Here is a 22,583-nt window from a genome sequence, read left to right as displayed (position 1 = left end):
CCTCCCTCCCTCGCACCAGTCACGTAGATACACTATTACTCATCTCTCTATATCTCTCTCTCTCTCTCTCTCTCTCTCTCTCTCTCTCTCTCTCTCGTCCTTGCTTATCTCTTCTGCCTTCTCCACCTTCCGCTGTCTGTGTCGCTTGTTTTTCTCGTTTTTATGTGCTTAATTTCCTGAGTTTTACAAATACATACACACACACATAAAATTATTTAGTGCCTAGGTAGATGAAGGATTACTGAGTGGTGAGTGGTGAACTTAGCAAGCAAGAAACATGTGGGTAGTAAGGAAGGGAGTGTCAGATATCATCTCTCCAGTCTCCATCCATATCCATGGACCATCACCATATGCATGCACAACACCTGTTCATATATCCCATCACCCAAATAAACAAACAAACACAAAGTAAAGTTATATCATAGCATGCTCCTTCTGTTTGCCTTCTCTTCTGTATAATTTATTCCCCAAATTAATCCCGTTTGTTTGATACAATTCCCACCTGTTGTTAACTGGTCCTTCATCAGATGTGATGAGGCATTGGCTGCCGACACTTGATGCTAATTCCTCCGCCACATGATCTAGCACTCACTTGGATCTGATCGTCATCATCAGGTACTCTAATCTAATCATCTCTCACCTCTCTCTAGGTTAACTCTAAATATTTTTTGCGATTCTGTTGGATTAATTCTTTCTTCATTTTTGTAGTTTCTCAATTTATGAATGCCTTCTGCTTGATTAATATTACTAGATAAGCTAAAAACTACTTTTTGATTATTCAAAAAACAAAACAAAATTAATCCAAAGCCTAAATAATTTATTTTTATACTGGCAAGAAAATTTAGGAAATCCAAAATTAAGCTATTTTTCTGGCTCAAAACATCAAGTTTTTTTAACTTAATAACTTTAATTAATTAGTTGCTACTTGCAAAATATGACAGTATTGCTTTCTTTTAGTTTTAATAAATTAGTTAAGGCCTAAGTAAGTAATTCGATGAAATTAAAGCATTGGTTCTTGAAGTTTGGCGCAATTGGAGCTTAGTTTCTAAACTAAAGATCAGTGAGTATTGATCTCGGTCTTGTCACAATGTGAAACAGTAACTCTTTTGTGTTATAGGGTTAGAACTTTCATCCAAAATAAATGGTTTAAAGAGGCAAATAAGGGGCGGAAATTCTAATGGAATTATCCAAAACGACCATTGCTCCGCTGTGTGACAAATGCATGGACAAATCTCAGGGACTCAAGTGAGAAGTTATGTTAATCTCAGGTCTATATTTTTGGTTAAAAAGTCTTGTTATTAGTAAGTGTTACACTTATCATCTATTTATACCGTCATTTGTATCATCTCTCTAATAAGTGTAGGTTCGTCAAAATATGTAGGTTCCATTTCTATTAAAGATAAAGAGTTGGTACAAATGGTGATATAAATAAATGGTAAAGATAGCGTTTTTGTTAATATTATAAATTAAAAGAACAATGCAGTCGGGGACAATGACCCGTGGGCTTTTTCTGCACAGCTGTTTCCTTACGCTTCTTCCGAACTGGTTCAAGTTCAAAGAATGGCATCGGCATGGGGTAGCGGTGGTGGTCGCCAAATTTAAAGCTCCGTCGTCTCTAATTGACCATTTTACCCCTACTACATCCTATTACTACATTCCAATGGCATTGTACTTGCTGCTGCCGACTGTGTTCCTCCTCTGTTTGCTTTTCCCGCCATGCATGCCTCTAACGGTCGGAACTGAAACGGAAGCTGAAGCCCTCCTTGAGTTGAAGAGGCAGCTCAAAGACCCTCTGAATGTTCTCGATTCCTGGAAAGAGACCGCAGATCGGTCGCCCTGCAACTTCTTCGGAGTCGCCTGCGATCGGATTAGCGGGAAAGTGATTGGAATTTCTCTTGATAACAAGTCCCTCTCGGGTGAGATTTCGCCCGCCATTGGTGTTCTTGACAGTCTCGCCACACTTTCGCTGCCTTGCAACAACATTACAGGAAAGCTTCCTGCCCAAGTCACTCGTTGTGCCAATCTCAAAACTTTAAATCTCACCGGCAACAAAATGGTGGGAGCAATCCCGGATCTTTCTGCCCTCGGAAAATTGGAGATTCTTGATCTTTCTACAAACTCCTTCTCCGCGGCATTCCCATCATGGGTGGGGAATCTGACTGCGTTGAATTCCCTCGGGCTCGGGGAAAATGAATTTGATGAAGGTGAAATCCCTGAGGGGCTTGGAAACTTGACCAACTTGACTTGGCTCCATCTGGGGAATTCCCAGTTCAGAGGAGAGATTCCGGAATCTGTTTACAAAATGAAGGCACTGGAGACGTTGGATATGTCGAAGAACAAGCTCTCTGGGAAGCTCTCCAACTCGATTTCCCAGCTGCAAAAACTCAATAAGATCGAGCTTTTTCAAAACAATTTGACTGGGGAAATCCCACCAGGGCTCGCTAATCTCACCCTCCTAAGGGAATTTGATTTCTCATCAAACAAGTTTTATGGGAAGTTGCCTTCCGAGATGGGAAATCTCAAGAACTTGGTGGTTTTTCAGTTATTCAGGAACAATTTCTCCGGGGAATTCCCTGCTGGGTTCGGCGATATGAAACACCTTGTTGCAATCTCAATTTATGAAAACAGATTTTCCGGGGATTTTCCAACCAATTTTGGCAGATTCTCACCTTTGGAAAGCATTGACATATCCGAGAATCAGTTTTCAGGTGGTTTCCCAAGGTTTCTTTGTGCAAAGGGCAGGTTACAATTCTTGCTTGCTTTGGGCAACAATTTTTCTGGGGAGCTGACAGACTCTTACATTCGATGTAAATCTCTAGAGAGGCTGAGAGTCAATCAGAACCGTTTGTCTGGGAAGATTCCAGCTGAGTTTTGGTCACTTCCCTACGCAACAATGATTGATTTCAGTGATAACGACTTCAGCGGAGAGATCTCCCCCAGCATTGGGTTTTCTACCAGCTTGAATCAGTTGATATTGAAGAACAATGGTTTCTCTGGTTATCTTCCGCAACTTGGGAACCTATCAAACTTGGAGAGGCTCTATCTGAGTGGTAATAAATTTTCCGGTGAAATACCTTCCGAAATTGGTGCTCTAAAGCAGCTGTCATCTTTGCATCTTGAACACAATTCTCTGACAGGATCGGTACCATCAGAATTGGGATACTGTGTTAAGTTGGTGGACGTGAATCTTGCTTCGAATTCTTTAACTGGTAATATCCCACGCACGTTATCACTAATAAGCTCTTTGAACTCTCTAAATCTCTCGCAAAATAGCCTCACGGGTTTGATTCCTGAAACTTTGGTGAAACTGAAGCTAAGTTCTATAGATTTGTCGGGGAATCAGTTATCCGGAAGAGTACCATCTGATCTTCTGACCATTGGAGGAGACAAAGCCTTTGATGGAAACAAGGGACTCTGCATTGATCAATATTCCAGAACACGTACAAATTCTGGGATGAACATGTGTACTGAAAAGCCGAATCAAAAAAAGGTGCTTGAAAATAAACTGGTTTTGTTCTCGATTATAGCATTGGCGTTGGTTGCTGTTTTTGCTGGATTACTGCTGGTTAGTCATAAGAACTTCAAGCTTGGGGAGGCAGTTGACAGAGAAAATAATTTGGAAGCAGGGAAGGAGAAAGATCTGAAATGGAAACTTGCGTCTTTCCACCAGTTGGAAATAGATGCAGATGATATATGCGATTTGAAAGAAGAAAATTTGATTGGAAGTGGCAGTACAGGGAAAGTTTACCGCATAGATTTGAAGAAAGGTCGTGGCACGGTAGCTGTCAAACAACTCTGGAAAGGAGATGGCATGAAGCTTTTGACTGCAGAGATGGACATTTTGGGGAAGATCAGGCATAGAAATATACTGAAGCTATACGCTTGTTCAGCAAATGGCGGATCTAGTGTTCTCGTGTTTGAGTACATGGCAAATGGTAATTTATTTCAAGCGCTTCACAGGGATATTAAAAGCGGGGAGCCCGAATTGGATTGGTGCCAGAGGTATACGATTGCTTTGGGAGCAGCTAGGGGCATTGCTTATCTGCATCATGATTGTTCACCAGCTATAATTCATAGAGATATTAAATCCACCAACATTCTGCTCGACGACGACTATGAGGCAAAAGTTGCTGATTTTGGAGTTGCAAAGATTGCAGAAAGCTCTCAGAAGGGTTGTGATTACAGCTCCCTCGCTGGCACACATGGCTATATTGCTCCTGGTGAGTTTCAAATCTACGAAACCACATACATTTATCCTTCCATTGTTATGATATATAATTATACTTCTTATCTTAAAGAATGTATCGGAAACTTGTTAGTCATTTCACATATGTTAGCGTTGGTTTCTTGCTTCAACTATGCGTTAAGCAATTGCTCGGTGACAACTTCTACAACTCTAGAATTTTGATCTGCTCACCAGATTTGATGCTGCTTTAATTTATTTTTTTTTGCCGGTTTAATTCACTTGGGATTGTATCCAAAATCTTCACAACCTGCATGTGCTCAAACTTTTTGAACTAATTTCCTGCAGAGCTGGCTTATACTGCTAAAGTGAACGAAAAGTGCGATGTGTATAGTTTCGGTGTGGTGCTGCTCGAGCTAGTAACTGGCAGGAGACCAGTTGAAGAGGATTACGGTGAAGGAAAGGATATTGTTTACTGGGTTTCAACGCATCTGAGTGACCGTGAAGCGGTTGTTAAGATTCTAGATGATAAAGTGGCACATGAATGTGTCGAGGACGACATGATCAAGGTCTTGAAGGTTGCTGTTCTCTGCACTACCAAGCTACCGTCCTTGCGCCCGACAATGCGGGATGTTATAAAGATGCTTACGGCTGCTGATCCTTGCACTTTCAGGTCCGGAAACAACACCTGTAACGACGAAAACGTCAAGGATTTCTCACCCAGTACTGATGAATTGTCTCTTTTAGCAGTAGCTAGCTAATTGCAAGGTTCAAAAGGTAGATACATAGTGTTAATTTCTTCGTTTTATAATGCTTGTCATGTAAGTAGAGAATTTAAAATCATATATATGCTTAGTAAATGTTCCGTTATGTTTACGGGTAATGCTAGTGAGATCAATTTTGTAAACTAAATTTTGTAAATCATTTGGCGTGGTTGTTGATGATTGAATTATTACTTAAGTGTTGATTAACGTGTTTATTTCTTATTTGGTAACACATTATATAATTTACAAATTTGGTTTAAAAGTTGGTCTATCTAGCATTAGTACCCTAAGTTTAATAGTGTTCTGCCTTGCATCACCAAAGATGATGGTGGTGGTGGTGTGTGTGTCGTCTTACCTTGTTGTTCAATAAAAAAAAGTTGAGATTTCAACATGAAATTAACTCGTGATATGGGGAGTAATTTGGTTTCATATAAGAACATGCAAGGTTCTTTATTCTTGGATGTAAGATTCATACTCTCAACACGTGGAACACCTATCAAACCTTAAACGTGAAACATGTGTGACTATTAAGCTTCACAAGTAGACAGGTTTGCTCATGTGTGATGCCCAACGCTCACACGTGGTCCACGTCACATAATTTGTGTTATCCACGTGTAAGATCTAAAAATTTGTTACACGTGAGTGTGCTTGTTAAGTGTATGATTCTTACATTGGAAGAAGGACCTAAAAGCATCTCCAATAGACTTTTCAAATTTGATTATTTTATTGTTCTTTATTCATCATTATATTCATAAATTTTTGTCTTCTCCCTAGTCGCTGTGTAACACAATATTTGATTTTGTAAGAATAAAAAACTTAGGCTGAAGAGTGAGAAAGAGGTCTGTAAATTTGTAGAGAGAGAATAAGCTACTAAGTTTGACATTTACCTTCGAAGAGATTGCTGGAGCTTGATTTGTTGACGTGATTTTACATATTTAGTTGAAAAACAAAATTATAGAGTTTGTTCGGATGTGATTATCTAGAAATACATTAATATATTTATATCAAAGTAGAAAAAATAAATTGATTGCAAACTCTTTACTTATGAGATTCAAATCTAGAACCAATAACTTATAAACGTAAAAATTTCACTCAACTGTAGTACTAAACGGCTCTCATATTTTATTACTTTCTTATTTGTAAATAAGATTAAGTTTTGACACTTAGTCGTCCTACCATTCTTAGCAGGATTAAAAGTCTTTCCTGCTTCTTCTACTAGCTCAGATTAAGTCCGCTTTCCTATTTTGAACAAGCTTAGCAAGCAAGACTATCCTTTGTTGAGTTAGACGTAATCGAGTCTCTTAGTCACACGCTCGAAGAGATTTTTCAGTGTGATGGAAACACGATCTGGTTTTTCCATCGCTCCCACTCTGGTCTCTCTCACTAGAATTAGTCTTTGGTCCTCAAAAACTCCCTCTCTCAAAACCGTGTGATGATTCTGGTCTTGGTCTTCTCACCCCTACTCGTCCACCTTCTACACGTTTAAACTGAAGTTGACACCACAAAATTAACCAATCCCATGTCTTTAATTCTCCTTCTGCTCCTTCCTCTCCAATGAAATTTTCTGCATCCGCCGCCCAATTATTTGACTATCAAATATCTCTCTGCCGACTATGGCTGCTGCTTCTTATTCTTTAATCCTTCTCCTCATCACCTTCTCCTTGCTTACTTTCCTTCCTCACTCACTCTCCTCATCCACCGTGTCGATTTCCGAATCTTCTAATCAGACATTAATCTGCGCACTCATACATCCCCAAAACCAGAAATCCTTTCTCAATTGTACTGGTTTTAAGTTTCCTACAACTGCAAGTGGCAGCAATGGGGGCAGCGGCGGCGTTCAAATTCCTCTCGACAAGAATGCTTCTTCTTCCTTCACTGCTCTAGTTGCCGGAGATGGCTTCTTATGCGCCTTGAGGCCCCCACCATCTTCTTCCTCCTCCAATACTAATTCTACTTTGAGTTGCTGGAGGTTCTCTGCTAATGGCACGCACTTGTCCCACAAGCGCATCTACCGCGGTCCACCTCTCACGCAACTTATTGCCGGAAATTCTCACGTTTGCGGACTTATTCAGAATGGGACGACTAGTACTAGTAGTCGCCTCCAATGTTGGCAATGGCATTGGTTTCGCAATAGCACGATCAGTAGACACGAGTACGGATTTTCAAGCATTGCGGTGGGAGAGAAATTTGTATGCGGGGTATCACAAATCGGAAAGGTTACTTGCTTAGGAAGCAATTATATAGTGGTTGGGAAGGAGCCTAGAGCTAGTGGCAAGAATGTTTACAAAGCAGTGAGTGCTGGTGTCGGTCATGCGTGTGCCATCTCATCGGTCGATAACAGTTTGGATTGCTGGGGAGAAATGAAGGGTGAGAAACCTCAAGGGAGATTCACATCTCTGGCCTTGGGAGAAAACCGCAGTTGCGCTCTCCGGCCTAATGGAACAGTTGTTTGTTGGGGGGAAAATAATTTCAGCTTGCCTGAGACTCTGAAAGGTACTTACTTCACCGCAATTGAAGCAAAACGCAGCGTCTTCTGCGGAGTTTCATCATCCAACTTTTCCTTATATTGTTGGGGCAACCCAATTTTCGATGTCTCAAACAATTTCATGGTATTCGGACGTGATGTGAAGCCGGGTCCATGTACAGGTGAATGTCTATCATGCGGCAATCCGTTGCCAGTGCCCGTGCCCTTGCCATCGCTGCCACCAGAATCAGGAAGCAGTAAGTGGAGCAAAAAAATGATTGCTTTTCTTGTAGTGGGTTGTGTTGGGTTCTTAGCTTTGGTGGTGTCGGTATGTTTCTTTGACTTCAAGTATTGCAAAACTAGAGTTGGAGGATCCCGTGTTCATGACTCAGGCCCCTTGGATGAGCAGCCCCAGTTACAGGCCGAGCAAGGCGCAGCAGCAACGGCAGGGCCACCGGTGTTAGAGAAGCGGCTAAGCCATTTGGTGAGCATGGGCGCCAATGGGGCTTCCTTGGAGGAATTTCCACTGCAACTACTACTCGAAGCCACCTCCAATTTCTCTGAAGAACACAAAATCGGAACAGGCAGCTACGGCTCTGTCTACTACGCCACATTAGATGACGGTCGCCAAGTAGCCATCAAGCGTGCTGAGACGTCAGTCTCTTCATCACACGTTGGTAGCTGCACAAAGCGCCAGCAAGACCAGGACAATGCTTTTGTAAACGAGCTTGAGTCCCTTTCACGTCTCAACCACAAGAACTTGGTTCGATTACTTGGATTCTTCGAAGACGCAAAAGAGCGAATACTCGTGTATGAATACATGAACAATGGCTCCCTCCATGACCATCTCCACAAGCTCCCACATTCGACCTTGCTCTCATGGGCCAAGCGCATCAAAGTGGCTCTTGACGCAGCCCGGGGGATCGAGTACCTGCACGAGTACGCAGTCCCGCCAATCATACACCGCGACATCAAGTCATCCAACATACTACTGGATGACACATTGCTGGTCAAGGTATCCGATTTCGGCCTATCTTTAATGCGGCCGGAGGATGAAGAGTCGCACCTTTCGCTTGGTGCAGCAGGCACATTTGGGTACATCGACCCAGAGTACTACAGGCTTCAACACCTAACGACCAAGAGCGACGTCTATAGCTTCGGAGTGGTGTTGCTTGAATTGTTATCCGGTTACAACGCAATACACAGAAATGAGAACGGGATGCCAAGAAACATTGTCGATTTTGCCGTGCCGTACATTGTGAGCGACAAGATACACCGGATTTTGGATCCAAGAATTGCAGCTCCAACGCCGTTTGAAATAGAGGCAGTGGCATATGTTGGCTACTTGGCAGCGGACTGTGTAAGTTTACAAGGTTGTGACAGGCCATCCATGACTTACATTGTAAGTATCCTGGAAACAGCGTCGGCTTATTTTTTGGAAAACCCTACCCTCTCTCCTTCCAGTTCCACGACTGAATCTACGTGACGATGTAATGGTGCGACGGCATCATCAATTGTTGTTGACCAAAAATCATTCATTTTCTTTTCCTTTTTCCAAATTTTATGCATATATTGGACTTTTTTATTTCCTTAATTTTTTGGCATTTGCTGGTTTAGCTTTGAATGTTATTTTTTTCTTCAAGAACAGAGTCAAATTGGAGGAAAAGTATACAAAATACAACGTCTGCAGCTAATATATCTAGTATAAATTGATAAGAAATACCTAATAAATTAAGACTGAAAAGGAAGAAAAAGTATAATAAATACCTAACATGATGCTCACAAAAACAAATAGCGTGGTGCTATCTACAAACCCATTTTTACCTCTCACACCCTTCTTGGCAATCGGATCAAATGAATTGGAGAATATCAAAAGATAGAAATTAACAAGGAATGTGTGGGAAATGAAAACGCGTATGTGGAAGACAAAAACGGGTGTGTGGATAACACCACCCAAACCAACAAAGCTATCAATCTCTTCAATCTTCATTACTTGAACAAAACAAAACCCTAAACCCTTCTTATCTTCGTATCTTTGAGTGATGCAACTAGGTTGTACAGAAGATATGTTTAATTAACGTGTACCAGAAGAAAAATTGGTTGCAGATGGCCTTGCTAATTGGAGCTATAATTCGGATCTTGGGTATCAAGCGACCGTTGTATAGAAAAAACAAAGAACAATATTTCTCCATATTGCTCCAATTTTGATTCACAATATCCTTAAAAATAACTGTGGTCCAACAGATAATGAGTGTAATTTACTTATTTTCCTTTTTTTTGGGCTGACCTTTCCACAGGGCATGTAGAAGTTGTGTTTTCCTTCGCGGGAGATTGCAAGCATATCCCAACAACCAAATTGTGCACCAATTACTGACTTGGAACTAAACTTGTAAGGATAGAAGCACTACACCTTCTATGCTGCCAGAGATTCCCAAGTCGCCTTTCTTTTCTCAACAAGTCTCGTCAGCGCACTGTCGATTTCGGCAAACACATCCTCCTTGGTAACACTTCCATTAATCTGAAGCAAACAGAAGTACGCTCCAAGTTATATAACACAGTGAATGTCGATAATCCACAATCAAATTAATACAGTATTTTCATCATACATTATGCAATCTCGTCCAACGGTTGCCAGCAGAAGTTAAAATATAAAAGGCAAATTACACCAATAGCACCTGGATTTTAGGTCTTGTTACAGTTTTCCACCCGGAAAAAGAAAATTGAGTCACCCAACTCAGTTTAAATTTTATTGCAATGGGCAACCCACAACTAACTTTATTCTTCTTGTCTTCCAAAAAGTTGCATGTACTTCGCACATAACCCTTTCAACAGTGTTTGTACCAACGTATCAGAACTCAAAATACCCTTAAAAAAAGGCTGACCTGCGAATCATGCGCAACTTTTTGGAGGAAAAAATAGGAGGGGGAAGCACAGTGCAGCAAAATTCTAATTGAGGGGGCAAAACTCACTCAACTCTTTTCCAAGTGGAAATCCAAAACAACAGCTATAGTTCAGATTATATAAATACACACGTTAGACAGGGAAGGGGAGAGAGCGAGGGAGGGAGAGAGAGAGAGAGAGAGATTATATACATGCCTTACTTGTTATGTCTTCATACAATGAAAGTACAGCCTCCACATTCTGATGATGAGTGTTAAATCACAATTTCACCTTGTTGAAGTAAGATTATATAAATACAAACATTAGACAGGGAAGGGGAGAGAGAGAGAGAGAGAGAGAGAGAGATTATATACATACCTTAGATGTTATGTCTTCATATAATGAAAGTACCGCCTCCAGATTAATCGCAATTTCACCTTGTTGAAGTAAAATAAAAAAATAAATTTAGTCGCTAAGGGGCAATACTTGATTAGAAGCCTACACAGACTGTCAGATAATTAAGAATAACTAGTGAACAAGAGAAAAATGATAATCGATCACCTCGAAGTCAAAGTATTCTGAGTTGGAAGAATGATTTAAAATGTACCGTTTCTTCTGTATTGTCAAAACGTTGGGTGAGCCTTGACACTATCTCTTGGGTCTCTGGAGGAGAATACTTCAAATGGTATATCTTTCCAGTAATTGGATCTAACCTTCTTCCAACAACTCTCTCAACAAGAATATCTTCTGGGACCTGCAATGATTGTCATGGCTTATGAACTTACAAAAAAATAAAATAAAAGAACTAAAATATGTAACGATGCTTCTTCAAGATAATATCCTATATATGTACAATGTTCCTGAACAATAATGAAACACCAACAGCAGCAATTATTTTTATAAGAATGAAAAGATCCGGCTTAAAGCCTAATTCCTTAAGAGCAATTGCTTGCTATGAGCTCCTAGGGTACCCATCCAAAAGCCAACCTTTTTCTTGAGAATCTGGCTGCAATAGGTGGTCTTTCACCATCTACAGGATTAAAACCAAGAAATCATCACTAGCGTAGCATACAAATAATATATTTTCCCTACCATGACAACTATTTCATCTGGAACCAATTTTCCTTGTTCCATGTGCTCCCTTGCACGCCTTCCATTTTCACTCCCAGATGCAATTTCCGCTCCAAGTAAATCTCCAGCAGCGACATGCACTAAACCATACTGCAGATAGGAGGATGACTCGATTCAATCTGCTTTTCGTCATGAGAAAATCATGACATAAAGTGGCAAGTAGTAACATAAGTAAACAATGGCATACATTCATTAAGATTTGAAAACTTCTCCGGCCTCAAATTTTAGCGTTACAAAGGTACACACATTACACATACAATCATCCAAAATCAATCAATTGCTTTATGTGCATATCTATTATATCTTAGGCAAACAAAAACCCCTGATATCATTACTCTTAGCGGCTCTGCCTTGCCACACCCTACAACCTATTAAACAATAATAAAAAAAACAAATGAAATAAGAAATTGTGGTGGGAGGGTAAATGAGTACCAGGAAATTGGGAACTCTGCTGGAACGAAAGGGGACTACGGTTTGCGGGCGAGAGGGGGAGAAGGTGGAAGCGAAAGAATATTGGGAGGATCGAAGGAGCTTGAAAGGCTTGGACTTTGAATTGGAAGACAAAGAAAGATGTGCACAGGAGGGTTGAGGAGGAGCTTTGTTAGGCTGTGCTATGGCAGATGCCATTGCTTGGTGGACTACACTTACATTGCAAGCCATTCTCTCTCTTTCTCTCTCTCTCTGCGGATGGACTTCACTAGGGGTGAGTTCGGTTCCAATTGGTTCGATTTTTTGCCGAAATCGAAAACCAAACTGAAATTACTGTTCAGTTTGGTTACTGTTCAGTGCCCTTCGGTTTTTTGTTCAGTTCTGGTTCGGTTTGGGCTCAGTTCATTTTTTTTTTACCTGAATTTAAAAAAAATTATATACTAAAACAATCCAAGAGAATATTGTAGCACTTTGAAACAGCTGTTGAATCAAACACCAAACACTAAAACAGTCCAAGAGAATATTGTAGCACTTTGAAACAGCTGTTGAATCAAACACCAAACATTAAAACGCATACGTTTGATTCATAAATTGCTGTGTATAGGTATGTTAAAACAAAAATTTGTAGCGTTTCCGTATACATTTAGCTGAAGAATTGGTACTAAAAACTGCCAAACGATACTTACTTTACAAAATTATAATCAATCAAACAAAAAGTAATAGCAAAACAGACTACTGCAGAAGAGACACAATTGAAGCATCAAGAAAATCGACAATGGAACAAAGAGGATTCAAACGAATAAAATATCAGATATGTGCATTGATAAGGACACAATTAGTAGCAAAAACTATGTCTAATAACAAAATGGAATATCTGCTATTGATTCAGTCATGCAAAACAAAGGAAACCCAGATCATAAAACTGCAGTTTTGTGTAATCCAACAACGAACCAGAACCGCCCAGAAATCAGATATCACATTCCAAGGCAGCTGAATCGTGAGCTCAAAAGTAGAAAATAAACAGAGCCCAGAAACGTTGGCATGCATTACATTCCTAAACTTCAATGCACACTCTGGCTTCCCACCCTTCCAATACCCACCATGCATTACATTCCAAGAAACCATATTTCTCTCAGGCATTTCATCAAACAACCTACATGCAACCTTCAAATCACCAAATCCAGATATTTATGTACAATCATCCAAACCTACAACTCAAGTCAGAAATATGAAATTACATAAGTTTATGTGAAATCATCCAAAGCTCCCATCTTTTCTATTAACTAAACTGAACGTTTAAAACCCTAAAAAATTAGGAATTATGTGAAATCAGAAATTGGGCATTAATTAAAATCCTAAAACCCATCAACATTGATTCCTAAACATCAGAACCATGGTTGCATCATCGCTCACTTTGCCTCTCATTTGCCTCTCCATTTACAATCTCAACCTCTCTCACTAGAACTCTTCTCTTCTTCTTCTACTCCCTATCCGCTCTCCACCTCCTTCAAATCCAGCTTCTGCTGCTCATCAGGTTCTCCATCCCCCTCCTCCACCTTCTCTTTCAAATCCATTTACAGTGGCTAAAATGTGGCACCCCTTATTTTTTCCCACGACAGCAGCCCCAATTATAGTATGAGAAACAGAACAAGCATCAGAACCATGGTAGATATATCCTCAAATCTGCGGAGGAAGGACAAAAAGAAGTGAAAGAAAAAGTGGAGAAGAATTCATGGTAGTAGGACTGTTCATCTTCTTTGCTCATGAAAAGAAATCTTAGGGGAGGGTTGGATTGTTGATGACATTTTGTATTTATGCTTCCCACCTTCAAATTCATCAAAATCCTTCATTTACAAAAATCTTAACAAATCTTTGGCATTCTCACTGATTTATATGGATTTTTTTTTAAATTTTAATTGACTACTCATGGATTTAGATGTATTATTCAAAATCCCTCAAATCCTAATTTGACTAAATCATGATTTTCAAATCTTTTAAAACCCTCTTTCAAACTTCTTGACTAAACTCTGATTTTAAAGTCTATTAAAATACTATCAAATCCTAATTTGACTACACCCCTTACTAAAGTCATCTCCAACTGGGCAACCAAAAGGGCCAAAAGGTAGTTCTTTTTTATACAAAACTCAGCTCCAATGAAGAGTTGGGTCATAAAAATGTGAGACTTAGCTGGCCAAAATATAGCCAAATAGCCAGAGGACTGGCCGAACATAGCTAGCCAGCCAACCCTGAAAGTTGAGCCCAACTGTGCTGCTAGTTGACATCATGTAATCTTTTTTTTTCTAAGATGAAATTTAAAAAAAAAATTCTAATTTTTTCCCTATAAATATATGAGTCATTCCTACATCATTTCTCACATTCCCTTCATCCTTTCATACTATCTTAACTCATTTTAATGTCTAAATTATTAACGTGCAAGTAAAATTAAAATATTTAATAACATGAAACTTAAAAAACATTTAGCGATAAGTGATTCTCAAAATATGTTTGGAAACCTTATTTTAATAATGTAGTTTAATTCAACTAACCAATAAAATTAAAGAATAAACTTAAAATAATAAATTATTAAGAAGACAATAGCTCCTTTAGTTGAAAATTGTATATAAATATAATCTGATACTTTTTGTTAAAAAATAATTTCTTGCGAAACTATATTCTGAACCAGAATTAAAAATAACTCATTTAATTAAAGATGACCTAACTTTTCCCGACGAATCAAGCTGGACGAGGTGGGTCCGAGGATACTCACGAGGGTGAGTGTGTGAGTTAGACGGCGCCGTCGGTATCAGAAGGGGAACTCAAAACGCTTTTGCCCTCTTTAACTTTGGGGTGTGCTATTCACATACCATATTTTACTTCTCACACCTCCTTAATAATTTATATCCATTGATCTTCTTCAATTCATCCGATCCGACAGTCGAAAATAAAAAAAAAATATGTGAAAAGTAAAATGGGATGTGTGGATATCACATTCCTTAAACTTTTGTCACGTGCAAAAAGACTGAATGACCCTGACAACAAATTCATGTACCTTTTCCCCGGGATTGGATCCCCTCCTAAGCAATTAGTAGGGATCCTTATGATTCACTAACATGAAGCGTTGGATTTTGATCCAACGACTACAAATAAAGAATTCCTCTAAAGTTATAATAATTATAGCCGTTGAATTTTAATAAAATTCAACGGTTAGTGGGGGTCATGAGCATCCACCATTTTTTGCTCAGGAGGGGATAAAAATTCCCCTTTTCCCCTCCTCCGTCGTCAGTCCGTCAGTCCACATCATCGAGTGGGTGGGCGTGGGGAGTGACAGAGTCAGTAGCTCTCTCCTCTCGGCCACGTCACGTCTCGTCCCGTCCCGTCTCGTTCGGGGCTTTGGAATTTCAATCTCAATTGGAATATAAATGGGATCGTCGAGATTGAGACTGTTCGCGAAGGCCATTTGTGATTCCGCTCGTCATCGTCATCGTCATCCTCATCCTCATCGCCATCACAGGATTCTACATCCAACTCACGCTCACACCCTCAGCGGTAAGTTCTGAACTTTTTACTTTTTTTACTTTCTTTCTTTCAACCCCGAATTTCATTGCTTCGTCCAACTGGGGTTGCGGTAGCAGAGATGCATAGCTTGTCGAAAATGGAAGAAGAAAATGGCGAGGTGAAGAACAAGGAGAAAATTACCCGTCTTCTTTTCTGCGGATCACATTTTCCTGCTGCTGAAACCTACACAAGGGAGTATTTGAAAGACTACCCCTTTATCCAGGTCATTTTCCTCCTGCATTTTATCGTCCGCTCCCCCCTCCGTCGATCGATTTTATATATCTGACAGTGGCTGGCTCGTCGTTTCTGTTGCTCATCTTGTATTATACTGTAACTTTAGTCAATGTCGTATATTAATCTCGTCGGATTTGAAGAAGCAGTCCCTTGTTAAGAAAGAATCATCACAATGTTTTATACCGGCGAAACCTGATTTGTGATTTTGTGATTTCGTTGATTTTGTTGATCTGTTAGGTTCGATTCAGTGTGTCATGGTGGATGTAGCCAAAGAAGTATATATCTTGCTGTTTTTGTGTTCTTGTTTTCTATGTGAATTGTGTTGTTTGCGCTCTGAATTATTTTTTAGTTATGAACTGTTTGACTGTCAATTGTCAGAGCTATGAATACCAGGCTTACATAAAAGGAATGTAACAACCTGATCATGTGTGCATTTTAAATTAATAGGGAGTTTTAACGAAACACTTCCGGTACTGTTCACTTTTAACGAAAAACCACATTTATACCTTTCCCTAGTACTATTCACTATACATTTAAAAAGGACTTTTCATGAAAAGGGAAGTTTTTTTGGATTTTTTGTTAATTTTCCTAAATAAATTACTAGTACGTCTATCTATAATCATGCCAGTCCCCAAAATTACGTCTAAAATGTTAATATATGCTTGAGTAAACTTCTGTACATATATAATATAAATATTATAGATAGATGTAAAGTTTTTCTCAAGCAAATTGTAACTTATAATCTATCTATGTATCCATATAACAATCTCCCGTGTTTATTCTGCATCTATGTATCCATCTATCAATCTCCTGTGATTATTCTGCATATGTTCCACTATCTATCTTAGGGCTCCTTCCTGTGTATGTTCCATCATCGATTTCCAGTGCTCCTTCAGTATTTCAATTTTCACTATTGTAGGTAGATGATGTTCCCCATAAAGATGTGCCTGGTGTTATCCAGAATTACAGTATGTGTATCGTGAAGATGATGAAGTTAGATTCAGATATTCTCTCCCGTGCAGAAAAGATGAAGCTTGTACTGCAGTATGGTGTCGGCCTGGAAGGTCATTTTCATGTGGTTCAAATTGTTATAAAAAGAGCGTTTGTCTTAGGTGTCCATATTTACAATTTAAATTTATTTTCTTTAGGCGTTGACATTGATTCTGCAACTAAGTTTGGAATCAAAGTTGCTAGGATTCCGAGCCATGTAACTGGAAATGCAGCCTCATGTGCCGAAATGGCCATTTATCTGATGTTGGGCCTCCTACGAAAGCAAGTAAGTTAGGCTTAAACTTATTTTTAATAAACTTTTTTACTACCCTTATGATATTTCAAAAAAAAAATTCTAGGCATCATAGTGTTGATTCTGTTGAATGCTTTTGTCATGTCATATCCTTTCAATTTGATCATCCAAGGGGCCTCACTAATTTTTTTCCTTCGAATTTGGTCATCGCTTTTTTTTTTACAAATTTGTGAAATTCTGTGTTTGCATTCATCTCGTAGGGAGGGTTTAAATAGTTGCAAGAGTTGCCAAGCGGTAGCTAAACTTAAGGAATTTACATAAAGGAAGTAATCCTACAGCTAGCAATACAAAGAATGTAGACATAATTGACTATGAATTGATGATACAATTAACCCACCAGTACTAAACATCAAAGTACAGTCCAAAACTATTAACTATGCATGAGAAAATTTAAGAGAGTGCTGCCTTCCTATATGCATGCACATCCTGAAATTCCAATGATATTGATACCTACAATGATATCCCAAATCTAACTGTGTACCCCATAATCCCTCCAATCCACCCCCTAAAGATCGGCCAAAACCATCTTTTTTCTTTCCCTCCACTCCACATTAGCTAGACAATAGCCATCACACAGCAAGTCCACATTATTTTGACCTTTTTCTTCTCCACAAGAAAATTTATTTAAAATAAATGAAGCTTTGTTAGGAAAATGGTTTTTGAGATTAACCTTGGAGCACAATTCTTTCCAGTTTGAGAGTATGTTTTCAGTGCAATATAATCAGTAGAATTCTTGGATTTCTTAGAAAGGCTCGTTTTATTATCCTTTGAAATATTGCCCTGTTTCTTGTTATTATTCTCATTTATCTATCTTTGAAAGGATGTTTGGTATGGTGATCAGTCCTTCTAATAATAAAGCAGTTGTGTTGTCTTGCTTCCTTTGGTTCTTCTCGGACTATTTCTTGAAAATTAACATTTTGGATGGATTTAAATATATAAATAATTTTTGTGAAATTCATCTTTGCACACTATCTTTTGGCATCTTCATGTCATGAAATCTATTATGTTGAGACGGAATTTTATGAAATATTCTCTTCTGTTCACATTCATCTTGATTGGTAATTTGGATGCTAGTCATGTATATATTGCAATATTTCTGGCTTTTCTTGCAATTTATTTCTTATTTTATTTAATAAACATTTATTGTTCCATACCAAAAGTATACTTAGTGGCTCTCTTGAATTTAGTTTTTTTATTCTATTTTATTTTATATTCTTGTCTGCTCATTTTATCTGTAATTTTTCTACCATTGTAGAAGGAGATGCAAATTTCTATTAAGCTGAGGAAGGTTGGGGATCCAGTTGGTGAAACACTACTTGGAAAAACAGTGAATCTCTCTCTCTCTCTCTCTCTCTCTCTCTCTCTTCTGTGTTCTTTTTTTGTTCTTATAGCGGTTTTCAGATAGAAACTTTCTAGAATGCAGATTGTAGTTCTCGTGTTTTTCTTTTTTACTCTTATTATTATTCTTATGAGTATGCTCTTCCGCTAGAAAGTTTCGACACTTTACAGATTGAGAAGATCTGGAGGTTATGTTTAGCGCTTTGCAACTTGAAGTGTTGATTTACTCATGTTCAACTCAGTTTTTAAACTTGGGTTTCTTTGCTAACGCATGCAGGTTTTCATTTTAGGATATGGGAACATTGGAATTGAATTGGCAAAGCGCTTGAGACCGTTTGGTGTGAAAATTATTGCCTCCAAACGGAGTTGGGCCACACAGTCACAAGATTCTTGCCAATCAAATGGTATGTGAGGAGGCATAAGCTAGAACACTGAATTGTGATACTGAAGCATACAGCCATATAAATCACGGTTATATGTTCTAAATTTTCAGTTCAAAATTGTTCCACTGAGAATTTGGTTGATGAGAAGTGTGTCCATGAAGATATCCACAAGTTTGCAAGTATTGCAGACATCGTTGTTTGCTGTGTGCATTTAAACAGTGAAACAGTAAGATCATTGGTCATTTTTATACCATGTTTTCTGCAGTGGATGATGATTGTTCCTGTTGCACTTGCACCTTCTCAAGCACTGTGTCAACATGTCCAAATAAGTTTTTCATTACGTTCACTTGAGATCCAAATTGTGATCATTTGATATGGGCCAAAGACTGCTCTGGTACAAATTTATGTGGTTGCGGGAGAGATTGTGAAGGAAGAGACAGAATAGAAACCAAAAGGAAAAGACAAGATGCTGATAAGAGCACAGAAAAAATTATAGTACAAAGGTTGAGAAGTGAAGATAGAGAAAAAAGAGAGACAGTGGAGGGTTAACTCAGTTCTTTATTGTCAAATTAATATGCTGAAGTCCCCAGAGTAGATGAATAACCTGTAAACTCTAACAAAAAAAGCCCAATTTATATGCCCAAACAGAACTTTTCTTCTTGCATGTGTCAAAGATTATCTCATTGCTGAATGTTGACCTCATGTTACATTAAAGTATGAGCATTTGCAAGCTTGCAGCTTCAACCAATACCCCTTCTATTTTAGAAGAAGCGTATGCAAAGACTGTTAATTTCAGTTGCATTTAACTTGATTAAGAATGAAATAATTAGTACTTGAGAAAGGTTCGATGATAGGATCATTAAATGCCTGACCCAGATGGGATCATAAATGGTTTGATGTCTTCCTTGGTCATTTTTCCTTTCCACAAAACGGTTCCTCATCGTGGTCCATTCATAAGTTTCCAGTTAAATTTTTTTTAATGTCATCGGTTTCTCCCTCTTGTTTTGTCTCTCTCTAAACCTCGTTTTTCATTTTTTTTCCATACTCTTCCTCAATCTCTGTTCTCTCTTATTTTTTTCTATTCTCCATCTGTTGCATCTTCTGTTTTGTATTCTCTCGCTCAGATGTTGGTGATGTTATATGCAATCTGTGTCTGCTGCTTGTTAATTATGCCCTTAAACATAACCTCTATACTTTTTTCCTTTTCCTGTTATAATTTTTAGTTATGTATATAGCAAGAGTTTGTCAAATTAGATTTCCAAAATCGAATTGCATTCTATGTGAGATGGAAGTCAATATGAATTCAATTCCACTGCAGAAGATTCAGTGATGCTCAGTTGTCTGACTCCTACTTTTGCATACTTTGTGTTTCAGGTTGGCATTGTAAACAAGTCGTTCATATCTTCGATGAGAAAGGTTTGGTTTCAATCCAGTGTAGTTTGTTTGATAATCGTACTTCGTTTGCAATGACAGAATCATATTAGCAAATATATGATGTGTGAGTTTGTAAACACGAGCTTACAACCATAGATGTGTGTAATATATAGATCCCTTCTTTATGTCATAGGAGGCCTCCCACTGAACCTAAAGTACAAGTTTTTATCTGCAACCCTATGCACGAACAAGAGTCTAAAGAAATGAGGGATTAAAACTCTTAAATAATCAGGTTTCTGTTCAATTCAGAGCTTATAGAAATTTTTGGTAGAATTTCCAGCAGCCTTTGGTGCGATTATCCCAAATCTAAATGGCTTAAGCTCTTGCAAATGGTGGTTAAACCAACAGACTTATTGATTGTATCAGAGTAGGAGATTGAGTTCGGGTCCCTGCAACTGGAATATTTAAGCATAAGTTGAACTTCGTATATTAGGCTTTAGACTTAGCGGTACAAATAGAATATGAAAGCGTAACGTCAAAAGGGTCTAGTTGGAACCTCCTAAGATAAGTTGAATTTGACATGTTGGGCTGTAAAGGCAAACCAACAACCTTTATCATTTCATCAGAGCAGTCAAAACATCCACATTTTAAAGTCAGTTCTCCACGTGCGCTCAATATTATTACCCATTATAATTTATGTTTGGCTTATTCAGCCATACATAAGGAAATATGTGGAGAATATTAAATTCAAAATATTGTTCAAATGGAAGGACTGGCTTCACCCTTGCTCTTGAGTTCTTGAACATCTCATTAGTTGAGCTTAGAAGGCAGCTCCTTTTAAGCATTAGGTGTTTGGGGTTTGAGAGAAATTGGAAGACCTTTGTTGGGAGGGACAGTTTCGGTCTTAATTTCCTGTTATCGATTCTTGCTGTTGACCCTCATGTTTCTTTTTTCATTCTAGGGTGCCCTTCTGGTAAATATTGCCCGAGGGGGTCTCCTGGACTATGAAGCTGTTTCGTATAGCCTAGAGTCTGGCCACTTAGGTGGTTTAGGGATTGATGTTGCTTGGACGGAGCCATTTGATCCTGACGATCCAATTTTGAAGTTCAACAATGTTATCATCACACCTCATGTGGCAGGAGTTACAGAGTATTCTTACAGATCCATGGCCAAGGTAAGCAACCATTGACAAAACAGAATCAGCTCGCTCATTTTTAGTTCCACTACACTACTGTATGTCCAACAGCGCCATCATCTAGCGATCATCTTGTCTGAATCAACTATACTAGGCTACACCTTGCTATCAATACCTCCGGTGTCACATATGTCAATACTTCTGTTAGATGAGACAAGACGTGTATATAGGGATTGGTGATGGATATACACATCTTCTCTTTGATTATTTGGCTACTATTTTTGGTGTGGTCTTCATGCACAACCAAGTGACAGGATAATTCTTTTCCTCTACTGTCATTTGGGATCGTTTGGTACGCATGATTGGATTGGAATGGAGAACACTCGAATTTCAAGGTATACTGAGGGTGGAAGTGAATGGTTTTTCATTTGGAGGCGATTAAAAGTGGATTAGCTATGAAGTAAATTCATCCCATCTAATCCTACCATTCTAAGGAGGATTGGAATGGATAAGTTTTCTTCGCAAGTACTCCATCTTCTATCCTCGAAGCGGTCATGATTTTATCATTTCTCCTGTCAACATAATACCTTTAATTTAGTAGGTTACCCATTCCAATCCAATCAGGTGCACCAAATGAGCGCGTTGTGTCTTGGTCGATGCTTCTTAGGTTATAGTATGATCAGGATCTTTGTGAGCTTAGTTTGCAACCGTCAAAGATTATAGCTTCCTTTGAATCCAATGCTTATGATACGTATGTTGTCTCATCGGAGCCTGACTATCTTTTGTGGTGTGGTGGCTCAACAAATGCAGGTAGTTGGCGATGTCGCCATTCAACTTCATGAAGGGAAGCCTTTGACAGGAATTGAGTTTGTCAACTGAATCAGTTTAGTGAATATGGTTGATATTTTATTGCCAAGCTTTTGATTTGGACATCCATTTAAGGAGCGATTTTTGAGTGCCCGGAGCTGCCCTACACCACGTGTTATTGTACCGTTAGAGGGAGAATAAATTGGAGGGAATTTGTCCCTTAAAATGATCGCTTATCGATTTTCTACCTTCATAGTTTACTTGATATTTTCCGTAAGTTATTAAAATACATTTCATTTTTTTTTCATTAATCGTTAAGGACTAACTCCTCACCGTGGAGTGAAATTGTATCGTATGTTAGTTAGAGAGGTTGGGGGACTACTACAATCTATAGATTCCCCATCTATATTTTCTTCCACCTTCCTCCCCTTCCTTCCATACTCCATGGATGTCGTTGCCCTTCATCTCTATCACACATTAAATTCCGTATTTAAATTTGATTTTTCTTTTAGGTTAGCCAAACAAGAAAATTCGTAAATTTTAAGAATTAAAAATTTTGTCAAATCAATTTCCATCCAATTTGGAGTGTTCCTTAATAATCTA

At 38.7% G+C, this 22,583-nt stretch overlaps 3 protein-coding genes across 9 annotated transcripts; 2 read left to right on the top strand and 1 right to left on the bottom strand.

Annotated features, from left to right (window-relative positions):
* Positions 1–9,005, top strand: LOC126631495 (receptor protein-tyrosine kinase CEPR2-like). The gene is made up of 4 exons (XM_050301616.1): positions 1–615; positions 1,519–4,220; positions 4,532–4,941; positions 6,537–9,005. Exons 2-4 carry the CDS (start codon positions 1,661–1,663, stop codon positions 8,895–8,897), a joined length of 5,331 nt encoding a protein of 1,776 aa, XP_050157573.1. The 5' UTR covers positions 1–615; positions 1,519–1,660; the 3' UTR covers positions 8,898–9,005.
* Positions 9,006–9,270: 265 nt separating this feature from the next.
* Positions 9,271–13,834, bottom strand: LOC126632127 (adenylate kinase 2, chloroplastic-like). Of its 7 annotated transcripts, none has more exons than XM_050302365.1 (6): positions 12,803–13,833; positions 11,384–11,512; positions 10,899–11,045; positions 10,670–10,728; positions 10,508–10,582; positions 9,271–9,929 (listed from the first exon to the last, which is right to left on the bottom strand). In XM_050302365.1, the coding sequence occupies exons 1-4, from the start codon at positions 12,989–12,991 to the stop codon at positions 10,678–10,680; spliced, it is 516 nt and encodes a 171-aa protein (XP_050158322.1). In that variant the 5' UTR covers positions 12,992–13,833; the 3' UTR covers positions 9,271–9,929; positions 10,508–10,582; positions 10,670–10,677. The 7 variants fall into 7 exon arrangements, 4 of the variants coding, with proteins under 4 accessions (XP_050158322.1, XP_050158323.1, XP_050158324.1 ...); XM_050302366.1 differs by having other exon boundaries at positions 10,513–10,582; XR_007626580.1 differs by having other exon boundaries at positions 10,513–10,582; positions 10,853–11,045; positions 11,384–13,834.
* A 1,252-nt stretch (positions 13,835–15,086) lies between these two features.
* LOC126631876 (uncharacterized) lies at positions 15,087–22,287 on the top strand. Its single transcript, XM_050302067.1, has 10 exons — positions 15,087–15,397; positions 15,484–15,629; positions 16,560–16,704; positions 16,789–16,916; positions 18,199–18,270; positions 18,559–18,685; positions 18,775–18,890; positions 20,039–20,080; positions 21,000–21,212; positions 21,984–22,287. The coding sequence occupies exons 1-10, from the start codon at positions 15,271–15,273 to the stop codon at positions 22,050–22,052; spliced, it is 1,185 nt and encodes a 394-aa protein (XP_050158024.1). The 5' UTR covers positions 15,087–15,270; the 3' UTR covers positions 22,053–22,287.
* The last annotated feature ends 296 nt before the right edge of the window (positions 22,288–22,583 follow it).

This window comes from Malus sylvestris, chromosome 8 (genome assembly GCF_916048215.2).
Source record: "Malus sylvestris chromosome 8, drMalSylv7.2, whole genome shotgun sequence".
Classification (NCBI taxonomy): Eukaryota; Viridiplantae; Streptophyta; class Magnoliopsida; order Rosales; family Rosaceae; genus Malus; species Malus sylvestris.
Note: the sequence above shows the minus strand (reverse complement) of the source record. Positions and strands in the feature narration are given on the sequence as shown.

What these genes read in the sequence shown, in the direction of transcription:
- LOC126631495 (XM_050301616.1), top strand. Translation starts at nt 1,661, where the DNA reads ATGGCATTGTACTTGCTGCTGCCGACTGTGTTCCTCCTCTGTTTGCTT. An exon ending in ACATGGCTATATTGCTCCTG is followed by an intron (nt 4,221 to 4,531) that starts GTGAGTTTCAAA and finishes AATTTCCTGCAG; the next exon opens with AGCTGGCTTATACTGCTAAA. An exon ending in CTCTTTTAGCAGTAGCTAGC is followed by an intron (nt 4,942 to 6,536) that starts TAATTGCAAGGT and finishes CCAATTATTTGA; the next exon opens with CTATCAAATATCTCTCTGCC.
- LOC126632127 (XM_050302365.1), bottom strand. Translation starts at nt 12,991, where the DNA reads ATGCCTGAGAGAAATATGGTTTCTTGGAATGTAATGCATGGTGGGTAT. An exon ending in CTGATTTCTGGGCGGTTCTG is followed by an intron (nt 11,513 to 12,802) that starts GTTCGTTGTTGG and finishes TCCTATCTGCAG; the next exon opens with TATGGTTTAGTGCATGTCGC. An exon ending in TTGACAATACAGAAGAAACG is followed by an intron (nt 10,729 to 10,898) that starts GTACATTTTAAA and finishes TACTTCAACAAG; the next exon opens with GTGAAATTGCGATTAATCTG.
- LOC126631876 (XM_050302067.1), top strand. Translation starts at nt 15,271, where the DNA reads ATGGGATCGTCGAGATTGAGACTGTTCGCGAAGGCCATTTGTGATTCC. An exon ending in AAGACTACCCCTTTATCCAG is followed by an intron (nt 15,630 to 16,559) that starts GTCATTTTCCTC and finishes TCACTATTGTAG; the next exon opens with GTAGATGATGTTCCCCATAA. An exon ending in TGCATTTAAACAGTGAAACA is followed by an intron (nt 18,891 to 20,038) that starts GTAAGATCATTG and finishes TTTGTGTTTCAG; the next exon opens with GTTGGCATTGTAAACAAGTC.